Source organism: Haliotis rufescens, unplaced genomic scaffold, assembly GCF_023055435.1.
Source record: "Haliotis rufescens isolate VD_foot unplaced genomic scaffold, xgHalRufe1.0.p SCAF_16, whole genome shotgun sequence".
Taxonomy (NCBI): domain Eukaryota; kingdom Metazoa; phylum Mollusca; class Gastropoda; order Lepetellida; family Haliotidae; genus Haliotis; species Haliotis rufescens.
The window spans coordinates 33,774,881-33,786,884 of NW_025963846.1; the positions used below are offsets into that span (position 1 = coordinate 33,774,881).

Consider the following 12,004-nt stretch of genomic DNA (forward strand, 5'->3'; position numbering starts at 1 on the left):
TAGTGATATGCTATTTGTTTGCTTCTTATTTTACGGGGGCGGTCGGGTAGCCTAGTGGTTAAAGCGTTCGCTCGTCACGCCGAAGACCCGGGTTCGGTTCCTGACATGGGTACAATGTGTGAAGCCCATTTCTGGTGTCCCCCGCCGTGATATTGCTGGAATATTGCTAAAATCGGCGTAAAACCCGATAGAAAGTAGAACCCTGGTCTTCGGCGTGACGAGCGAACGCTTTAACCACTAGGCTACCCGACCGCCCCCGTAAAATAAGAAGCAAACAAAGAAGCCCCCTTTAATACACGAATACGAAACGTGAATTGACAAATCACAAACGGTCCCATTCCTTTTGTAGACAGCTGTATCAGTGCTTGTTGGTGGTGGAGGTGGAACGGAGGTTAACGTCGTGTTCAGGTTGTTGCACTGATATAGCAACGTGTGTGTGTGTGTGTGTGTGTGTGTGTGTGTGTGTGTGTGTGTGTGTGTGTGTGTGTGTGTGTGTGTGCCTACATGCGTGTGTGTGTGTGTGTGCCTACATGCGTGTGTGTGTCTGCTTATACGAGGTCCGAGCTTATGCCGGTGATTTCACACTTTAACATGGATACCCCACTCGACACAGTAAACTTACTCCGAATCCTTGTTTTATCCCCTGAGTGTCTAGCGCCAGGCAGGGTAACAACAAGTACAATCTTTTACCGACTTGTTATGACGCAGCTGGGGATCGAACCACCGAAATCCGCCCTCCGGGCAGACGCTCTACCAGGCGCCCCTGCGCTTGCAATCAACTTTTTCACCGAATCTAACCACCGATCCAAATGATAAAGCAATAGAGTGCTGGGGACCTGTTCCAACCCGGGTCCCCACGAGGAAACAGCGATGCGGTAGTGCATACTCGCCAATCGTTCAGGCCAATAGTACAGCCTCACATTATAACCACCCGTACCTCTTTAAACGGCACGCAAAACAAGCATGGGTAAACAGAATGTACCCGAACAGATGTTTAAAATATATGTTGGTTGGTTTGGTCGGTTTGTTGTTCAAGGCCGCACTCAGCAATATTTCAGCAATATGACGGCGGTCTGAAAATAATCGAGTCTGGACCAGACAATCCAGTGATTAATATCATGAGCATCGATCCACGCAATTGGGATCGATGACATGCATCAACCAAGTCAGCGAGCCTGACCACCCGATCCCGTTAGTCGCCTTTTACGACAAGCATAGTCACCTTTTACGGCAAGCATGGGTTGCTAAAGACCTATTCTACCCCGGAATCCTCACGGGTCTTAAAATATATGTGTGAGCTCCAATACCTATATGCTAATTATCGAAAACGACCTCGTTATCAGAACAGAACATAATTTTACTCGATATACTTTTACATTTGATTATTGTGAAGTACGCTTGGCACAGCAAATTGTGAAACATATCCTTCGGTTTTAGTAAAATATTTGCCATATAATGGCATTATGCTATAATGACATTATTGGCAGTAACATATATAATCCCCACTGTCAAATACTGACTTAATTTCACCCACATTTCACCCTTACCCGCGCCTATATTGGCATTATTACATTATAGCTAAACCAGTCTAAACTTTCACAATTATTTTCCCTGCGACCTTCCCCTTCAATGCAGTCAGGAAAGCCTTTGGCATCTTTTCAAACCCTTCTTGAACCTCTTCTTTGTACTTGACCTTGTCTAAAAGGCGGATTATATCAAAACTCGTTCAAAATTGGGAGTTTGGAGACAGGAAATCAATTCTCTTCGCGGCATGTAGTCTCATTGCACATACATGTTCGCAAAACCGATTCTTTCGGCAAGCTATGCAAGTGATATAAGGTAAGGTTGGTTGGTTGGTTTGTTGTTTAACACCGCACTCAGCAATATTCCAGCTATATGACGGCGGTCTGTAAAATAATCTAGTTTGGACCAGACAATCCAGTGATTGGCATCATGAGCATCGATCCACGCAATTGGGATCGATGACATGTATCAACCAAGTCAGCGAGCCTGACCACCCGATCCCGTTAGTCGCCTTTTACGACAAGCATAGTCGCCTTTTACGGCAAGTATGGGTTGCTGAAGACCTATTCTACCCCGGAATCTTCACGGGTCTATATAAGGTAAGGGAACAGACAGGTGATTCAATGTAACACACAACCACGAGCCGTATGCTAACATACATGAAAAGAAGTCATGAAAATTGACCCATGGCTGCATTCCTGCAATTTTCACTGGTCTATGACTCCAATGTACAAAAAGTAGTCCATGACTGCAATGTAGAAAAAAGGGGGATCCTGAATGGTCAAGTCTTTGAAAGGCATTTAGAAGTGATACACATAAGGAAGAGAATTTATGGAAGTCAACGAAACACAAAGTTTCCGAGTATATACTTACTCCTTCATCAGGTGAATGTATAATAATGTGATACACGACTACAATGTATGATAATGTGGTACATGCCTGCAATGTATAATTATGTGAACAAGACTGCAATGTATAATTATGTGAACAAGACTCAAATGTATGATAATGTGAACAAGACTCGAATGTATGCTAATGTGAACAAGACTCAAATGTATAATTATGTGAACAAGACTCCAATGTATAATTATGTGAACAAGACTCCAATGTATAATTATAGGAACAAGACTCCAATGTATAATTAAGTGAACAAGACTCCAATGTATAATTATGTGAACAAGACTCCAATGTATAATTATATGAACAAGACTCAATGTATAATTATGTGAACAAGACTCAAATGTATAATTATGTGAACAATACTCAAATGTATGATAATGTGAACAAGACTCCAATGTATAATTATGTGAACAAGACTCAAATGTATAATTATGTGAACAAGACTCAAATGTATGATAATGTTATTCAACGTAAAAGTGGAGTGCTGCAATGGTCAGCTGCAAGTTTGTATGTCCTGAAGCAGTGATCGAAACAATACGCTCTGACAAGACTCCCAGAATATAAAATAATATGGAACAGAAGGCTTTCTGATTGCTGCTCAAGACCAGCCACTTCCCACTCGAAACCGTGAATGTGTGATTTTGCATCAAAATGTAAATATAAAAAATAGCTTATGCAATGAATATAATGAGACTGTCAATCACATTGTCAGTGGATGCCCAGCTGTCGTACAACACAGTTTCTAAAGCGACATGATGGAGTGGCTCGATCATGCTTGAGGTTGTACGTCCCGAAATATGTAGAGGTCGTCTTGGAAAATGATAAATGCAAAATTCTTTGGAATAGGCCCGTATACAGCCTTATCCAGGCCAACAAACCTGATCTTGTCCTTTTTGATAAATCCAATGAAATCATTTCTATCATCCCTTTTGACACTAATGTGATTGACAAGATTCAGGAAAAACATGGCAAAAATGCAGACCTCGCTTTTGAAATGGCACGCTTGCATCCCAAGTACCAAGTTGTCCGACTCCCCAAGGTCTCGGTGCCTTAGGTTTGGTACCTCCCAATTTGTTGACTGGCATTGGGAGAGTACCCGGGTCTGCTACCAGGAATACAGCCCTTCTGACAATCTGGGTAATGCAGAAGGCTGCAGTGTTGGGGAGTCTTCACATTCTTCCAAAAGTTCTGGATGGGTTTGAGTAGGCAGCGCTTCCTGGGAGAAGTCTTATTCGCTGTCTGGGCTGCGTGTAGAGGGGGCAAGGGCCCTGAGCTGATGATGAGATTACCAGCCTGACTGTGCCAGGATCACCCAAACCCTCTTTGCTGCATTAATTTATTTTAATCTATAAATGATAATAATAATAACAACAATAATAATGATAATAATAATAATGGTCTCCACGATTACCTCATTCATCCACTTGAAGATCTGAGTTCTGCTCTCCTCGAATCGGGCGTCACAGCTCGAAACTGAAAATCCCTGTATTTTCAGTCTCTTGTACAGACAGGCGTGGAATGGCGACGGCACTGCAATACAAATAATAAATCACAACCGCTACATTACATTTGCGGAATAGCGACACAGAGATATAAAAATGTGTTTAACTTACATGGTTTTGGGGTTGTTGTTTTTTACGCCGCATTTAGTACTATTCCAGCTAAATGACGGTTATAACTTGGTGTTAAAGTTGGGTGTTAAACAACAAACAAATTAATAATACCTTGTGGTTTGACTTCGGCTTTGAAAAAAGCAATGTCGAATTTCACTTTGAAACAGGAAGTTCCATGCCTAAACACATCCTGGTAAATTCCTCAAGAAGATATTGTGTTTCCATGCATCTATAATTATATATTAATTTGATGTGTAATAAGGTAATTTGTTTGGGGTGATATTTTTACAGGATACTTGTGGTACGTTGTTGTGTCGATGTATACATCTTCTAAATGCACTCGACCCGTGAAGATCCAGGTAGAGGAAAGAGAACTGGGTCTTCAGCAACCCCTGCTTGCCGTAAAAGGCGACTATGTTTGTCGTAAGAGGCGACGAACGGGATCGGGTGGTCAGGCTCGCTGACTTGGTTGATCATCGTATGTCATCGTATCCCAATTGCTCGGATCGATGCTCATGATGGCAATCACTGGATTGTCTGGTCCAGACTCGATTATTTACATACCTCTGTCATATAGCTGGAATAATGCTGAGTACGGCGTCGAACAACAAACAAACATGCAAACAAACAAATCTAAACGCACTCAGAGGCTGTTTGTCACCGTAGTTGTAGGAGGACATTGCGCCACTCACGCAGACGCGTCCTAGGTCGTTCATGTGCTGCAGCACGCGGCAGGAGACTTCGCCGCCGACCTGGAAACATACATGAATATTTTAAGTGATCATTCAAACATCATCTTCAGTTCGCTTTTATTATAGACAGGCAGTAGTGTAAAGGCCCGTCTGGAAATTATATTGGTTATATTTTTATATGTGTTGTATAACGCCGCACACAGTAATCCAACAGACCCGTGAAGATCCGGGGTAGAACAGGTCTAAAAGGCGACTATGCATGTCGTAAGAGGCGACTAACGGGATCGGGTGGTCAGACTCGCTGACTTGGTTGATGCGTGTCATCGATCCCAACTTCGTGGATCGATGCTCATGATGTCAATCACTGGATTGTCTGGTCCAAGCTCGATTTTTTGGTTAAAACACGACCCATGAAGCCACCCGCATAGGTTGTTGGGGACCAATCCTGGTTGTAACTTTTTAACAGTTTTAAATGTACAAGAAATTGATTTGGAATAACTTCCCACAGAGATACTGTTATGTGCTAGAGAGCATGCATATGGAATATGAATTGGCTGTTACACACGCTGTCAAAGAAACAGTCGACACCATTTGGAGCAGCGGATGTGAGTGCATCGTCCAGATTCACTTCCTTATAGTTGAACACGTGATCAAATCCAAGACTCTTCAACCAATCACACTTCTCCTTCGATCCGCCAAACCCAATCACCTTGCAGCCCTGTGATATAGTAACAACAATGCTTTAAAAAAACTTTTTGGCTTCCAAGTGGTATGTAACTCCTTGACAAAGACATGTGATGCATGGCTGACTCCAAATAGAAGCGTTTATATTATTAACACAAGCGAGTGAGTGAATTCCTTAATGCCGCCTTGAAAAGCATTTAAGTAATACCATATTGCAGTAGGGGCATGTCAGCTTGATGTCAGGGGAAACTTCAAAGTGATGCAGATTTATGACGTTTTCCATTCGGGGATGACACCCAAAGGCACGGCTAATTTGGGACTTGGTATGGGTCGCAACTTACAGACTGGGGAGCCAAAGACGACTGATCATGTTGGGAGTATTAGAGTCCAGTTTCCACCATTGCCGACCTAGGCTGGATTTTCGGAATTATATTTTGGCTGGACTAACGAGTCTATGAATAGCCCACTCAAAATCGCGTAACGAAATCGATATCCGGGTTGAAAACTGATGTGCTGATTTCGTTCGAATGCAGGATTTGCAAAGCATGTGTACCGTCAACTGTGCATCTACAAATATTTTCCAAATCTTTTCATCTTTTAAATCAAGGTGCTCAAGTGAGTTGATGCACTTCGCGAGTTGAGACCAGTTTTATTACAATATAGATTTTGATTATCGATCAGATAGTCTTGACTGGGCGCCGCCATTTTGTGTGAGGCAAGTGCAAGTTACACGAGAAATGAAATATGATTGGTCAAAACGAGGGACGTAGAAAGGACATAGCTCATAATAGCCACTGGTGACGCTCCGATTGAGCAACGGAATTCCATCGCAGTTCGGCAAGGCTGGAAACTGGACTTTTATAGTCAGTTAACTCCCCTGCCTCGGGAAGATGGACCATGATTGAGCCATGACTGTCATGAGAATATAATACCTTATGTTTCTTCTTATTAATAATTAGTCTCTTTTGCAGAACCAATAATGTACATTTGTTTTCAGCGTCAATGATATAAACACTAAATCATATCGTGTTAGACAATAATGTAATTCCTAGTTTAGTGGCCTTCCTACCTTGATCTTGGCGATCTGTCCAACCACACTGCCCACTGCCCCTGCTGCCCCGCTGACCAGCACCGTGTCCCCAGCTTTGGGCTCACACACCTCCAGGAGACCCCGATAGGCAGTCACTCTGAAACAATGGCATCCGGACGATTATGATTCCCAATGATACGAAACAGTACGTGAGTAACTGTATCTAATTTATCTGAATACATATTTTGAGGAACGGACGTCCTTGTGAGCTGAGGAGAGTTTCGTCCCTTAGCCGCGTACGGATTCACTGGTCTCGAGTTCTTATCCAACTTTAGCACGAATTATTACCCTTGGTCTGTCAGCCAGAAACGTCACTACATCACTTGAAACGATGTAACGACATGTTATGACATCACTGCAGCATAGTTGGTGCCCAAGTCGTCTAAGGCGCCGCAATTCGCTGTACAGAGTTGCGTCCCTTAGGCATGCCAGGAACCTATGATCGTGGGTTCGAATCCCTATTTCTAGGTTTGTCAGCACCATACCCGTGGTCGTGGGTTTCACCAAAGTGGTAAACTTCTGAGACCTGCAACACTTCGGACTTTCCTCCCTCATTAAGTTAGCACGCCGTGATATAACTGGACTAATGTTCAATGCGGCGTTAACCCAAACTCATTCACTCACTCACTCACTCACTCATAGCGTCTGAGACCACAAATCGATCTATGGGCTACGACTGTCGTAAGTCTACATTAGAGAATGGGGCCCGGAACATGACAACCTACATGAAGGCGGCGGCATCAAGGTGAATATAAAACATGAAAGAAAAGGCTCGGATTCTAACGTTAAAACAGACATTTCCTTCGCTCTTACCCTGGTATCCCCATGACTCCAAGAGCCAGAGAAGGTTCTTTTCCAGCGAGGTTGGGCACTTTTAGAAGCTTGAGAGCCTCGGGGTTTTCTTTAGGGTTTATCAACGACCTGCTCCGCCACCCACTGTAACACTGGATCAACGTCCCAACAGGGTACTCGCTGTTCTTGGTGTCTGTCACTCTGAAGGTTGGACAAACAGAGGCTTCAAGACACAGAACACAATTTGTAAATGGTTTCAGAACTGTGCCTTCGTGACCAACTCGTGTTATTCCGGGACAAGCCGAATTGCAGGTTACGGAAAGGGGCGAGTGGTGACGAATGAGAATTGTGGTGATTATTGTAAAATATATCATTTGTTTTACGCAAACAAGCAAACAGATAAAACCGGCCTTAGAACAAAGGGAAGTGATTCTAGATAACAGTTAATGTCAGTTACAAAGTCAGATATTTCTGTCAAGCACTTTAAGAGCATTTATGACGTACGATTGTACAAACTGACGTTAACTTTGTTAAACATCCACTTGTGCAAGACTGAATTCTCATTTTCCTTTCAAGAAAGTTATATCAGCTCGTACGAGGTGGGTGAGGGGAAATGGGTTTATCGTCGAGTCCAAGATTATTGCACTTATATAGCGACGTGCATGTACGTGTGTGTGTGACTGCTTGTACTCGTCCGGACTGATGCCGATTTATAGTGCTAGCTCAGTGAGATACCATGCCGCAGTTTAACATGAATACCCCATTCAGACACAGTATACTGACTCGGAGCCGACCTGTCCTTGGTTCCGCCCCTTATAGCCGAGCGCTAGACAGGGTAAAAACAAGTACAATCTGTTAACGTCTTTTGGTATGACGCGGCTGGGGATCGAACCCCGGACCTTCCGCTTTCCGGGCGGACGCTCTACCTCTAGACCACGGAGGCGGTCTCAACTCGGACAATACCTACAGTAATAAATGATAGCTTGTTGTGTATCGGGATATCAACGTGAGGTTTAAGTTTTGTATTTACCGTGATACTTGATGCCCCATCAGTGCTGATCCAAGAGGAGCTTTATCGGAGCTGCTACTGGAGATAAAGGAAACCAGTACCATTACATTCAAGTAGAAGATAAACTTGAAGGGTAATATCATATCCAATTTTGATTCAGCTGGGACATGATAACGATAATCAACGTTTCAACATACTACTTACATATTTCATAGTTCGGTTAATATTGTAAGGTAATGTAAAATTTAATAAATATTCAACAGCAATACGAATATATGAATCATATATAAACCGAATTCAGCTCGCGATTAATATTGAAATATGTACCATCAATAAATTTACAACAAACAAAAGTACATTTCATTTTAGTCCGATTAAAGGGAAGCAACCATTCGTCCTTTAACTAAGGGTGACGTCATAAAGCTTTGTGGGTCTTATACTGCACTTGAAAGTAAACAAAAAAGCCATTGTCACTTTTTCATCTCTCAGGTTCTCAGCATGAGTAGTGAGTGAGTGAGGGAGGGAGTTTGGTTTAACACCACTTTTAACATTATTCCAGTTATATCACGGCGTGTCAGCTTAATGTGGGAGGAAGCCCGAGGTGATGCAGGTCTTAGACGTTTACCACTTCGGTGAAACCGTCGACCACGGGTATGGTGCTGGCAAACCCAGAAATATAATCGGGTCGAACCGGGATTCGAACCCACAACCATTCTGCACAGCGAATCGCGGCGCCTCAGACGACTGGGCAACCCGTACCCCCTCAGCATGAGTAACAGTTACTAACATGTCCACGACATGGAATGGCAATTGAATCAAATTAACACATCCATGTGTGTAGTCAGGACAAATGTTACACCCTTACCTTTCGTATGGACTAACACTTAGATACAGGGCCTCGCACACAAACTCTGAAACACAAATGTCACAGGTTTATATCCTTGTTTTATATACACTGAAAGGCAAAAGAAACTGAATACTGATAAAACTTAACAGACACTGGCAGTTACATGTTCTGTGGTCAATAAACTCATTTATCGTTCTACTGCTTCTTTTTGTTGCCTTAAAGTCCATTTAACAATTGAGTTTAAAATGGAGTGCTTTGCCCAAACGCAGCCTACAAAAGTGCAATGGGACTCAGTTGCGGAAAAGTCTTGTCAAAAACATGATGCACGTGCATACCGTGGATGGTATGGGCATAAAAGACACCCAAAACTGTTCAGCTGCCTTTCGTTATTTCGATTCTAATCTTTATTTCACATACTGAAGTGGCCACAGGCCTATAGTACAATTTGAAGAATATACAGTTTTATACAATTTATGCACATATCTCACCAGATCACCTCACGTCATTCCACCTCGCATTTCAACGCAGTCACATAATTTCACACATTCAGTACAATACCATACCCTGCCATTTCATAATTTCTATATTACCATATCACAACTTGTTATATCATACAACATATTCTATAACATCATATCATATTGTATCATTATTTATAAGATCATACTATATAGTATTTTTTCATATAACATTATCATAACATACTATACATACCATCGTACCATATATCACAACTATATTGTATCACATTTCAACATGTCATATCACACAACACATTAGCAATGTCATAGCTTGTCCCATCATATCTTATTTTCGTTATTTCGATTCATCAGCCATGCCAAGACTATCAGGAAATGAGAGACAACAAGCGATCGGAAGACTGCAAACAGGCCAGAGTGCACAGGTCGTTGCAAATGCATTCAATGTCAACGTCAGAACGATATATCGTTTGCAACATCGCCACAACATCACCAACACCACCGACGACCGACCGCGTAGTGGTCGTCCTAGAGTCACTACTCCCAGACAAAATCGATTCATGATACGTCAACATCTGCAGAACCGATTCCGAATGGCCACTGAAACAGCTCGGCAAACCATTGGCAACCACCAGCGTGCCATCAGTGATCGTACAGTCCGACGTCGCTCACTGCCAAAAACATCTCGTGCCACCGTCATGCTCGTGTACTCATCCTGAGAGATCGTCACCGACAGGCCCGACTGCAATGGGCCAGGCAGCATCAAAATTGGCGTCAACAGCAATGGAGAAGAATCATCTTCAATGATGAAAGTCGCTACTATGTTTCAACGGTGGATGGCAGAGTCAGGGTCTGGCGAAGGAGGGGCGAACGTTATGCTGATCCATGTGTTATGGAACGAGACCCGTGGGGCGGCCCAAGCATCATGGTTTGGGGTGGAATCGGACTGAACCAAAGAGTGGGGCCTGGGGTAATGGCATCACAGCTCTCCATTGACCAAGTCCTCAGACCCCATATCGTGCCTTTTTTTTGTCCGTCATCAAAACCACACCTTTCAGCAAGACAACGCCCGTCCCCACACAGCAAGAGTAACCAGGGACTTCCTCCGGCAGCACAACATCCAAATCATGCCTTGGCCTGCCCTCAGTCCGGATTTAAATCCCATTGAACGCTTGTGGGATGAGATCCAACGCCGACTCAACGACGTGCGTCCAAGGCCGACAACTGCAGCAGAACTGCGTGTGGCGTTCCTGAGAATATGGGCCCAATGGCCTTCACTAACAGGCTAGTCCACTCCATGTACAGGAGATGTGTGGCTGTAGTCAACGCCCGTGGTGGCCACACCAGGTACTGATTTTGAACCCCCCAGCTGTGATGTCTTCTGGTGCCTCCCCAAAATCACAATTCGCAAAAACATTCGCCAGACTGTTAATATCACGTGGGTCAAACACTGACTTTCTCCGATGTCTTTACTTACATATTTAAAAAAAGCATTAGAAAGTAAACACATTTATATGATACATCCACATGATGTTTCTTTTGCCTTTCAGTGTATCTCGTCCAATGAGAAACGTGGACGTATGACTCTCCAAGACGTATTATAAGATGAACGAAAGCAATTTACAAATGTATCAAAAAATGAACAGTCCACCAACATTATTCAGTATGACGTTGACGTATGCGGCGACCCGACTCGTCCAAAAGGCGTCCTGTCGGTTTCGAATTGGTGATTAGAGGAGCACAGGAGGACCTGTAGATTCTGATGGAATGCTGCTAGGATTTCCTCGCGATAGTATTTAGCTGTTGAAATGTTTCACACTTGCAACAGTGTTGGAGATTACTTTCCACCTCATTTCGCTGCCACCGCCAAATATGTTAATTATTAATCTTGGCGCGTCGTTGAGCCCAACAGTTTTCCATCGATTTCGGCGGCAATTACATTAAGAATAAGTACGTGCATCAAGAGTCCTAGCCTTTCCTACCTCCCTGCTTCGGCGACGGCACCTCTTCCTCGATGAGGCGAAAGTTGGATTCCGTTGGTTCCCCATCGAACAATTTCGCGATCACCCATGTCTTTGCCTTCATCATGGTCGTGTTTGTCTTTATCAGGGGTAGATCTGCTGTGTTACCTTGGGCTGCACAACGTCCGGAGCTTTTATACCAACTATTTCGCTTGCCTCAGCAAAATTCATCTTTTTGTTTCAAACGTGATAATGTCGGTTGTTTTTCAGCACAATTATGCTGCCATCTGGTGTGAATGTTAAAACACTGACGTGGTTGAATATACTGATGAGTACTGGACCATATATATACGATACGTGTTACAATCGAGTCCAGAAATTCCAACCTAGTTAGGGAAGGTTGGAAACTGGAC

The 12,004-nt window shown here is 43.3% G+C and overlaps 1 protein-coding gene across 3 annotated transcripts; it reads right to left on the reverse strand.

Moving 5' to 3' along the window:
• Positions 1-1,336: 1,336 nt before the first annotated feature.
• LOC124133899 (prostaglandin reductase 1-like) lies at positions 1,337-11,773 on the reverse strand. 3 transcript variants are annotated; one of them, XM_048396694.1, is made up of 9 exons: positions 11,613-11,773; positions 9,170-9,215; positions 8,326-8,376; positions 7,317-7,496; positions 6,483-6,600; positions 5,295-5,447; positions 4,681-4,789; positions 3,836-3,954; positions 1,337-1,699 (listed from the first exon to the last, which is right to left on the reverse strand). In XM_048396694.1, the coding sequence occupies exons 1-9, from the start codon at positions 11,716-11,718 to the stop codon at positions 1,589-1,591; spliced, it is 993 nt and encodes a 330-aa protein (XP_048252651.1). In that variant the 5' UTR covers positions 11,719-11,773; the 3' UTR covers positions 1,337-1,588. The 3 variants fall into 3 exon arrangements, with proteins under 3 accessions (XP_048252651.1, XP_048252650.1, XP_048252649.1); XM_048396693.1 differs by having other exon boundaries at positions 8,326-8,379; XM_048396692.1 differs by having other exon boundaries at positions 8,326-8,382.
• Positions 11,774-12,004: the final 231 nt, after the last annotated feature.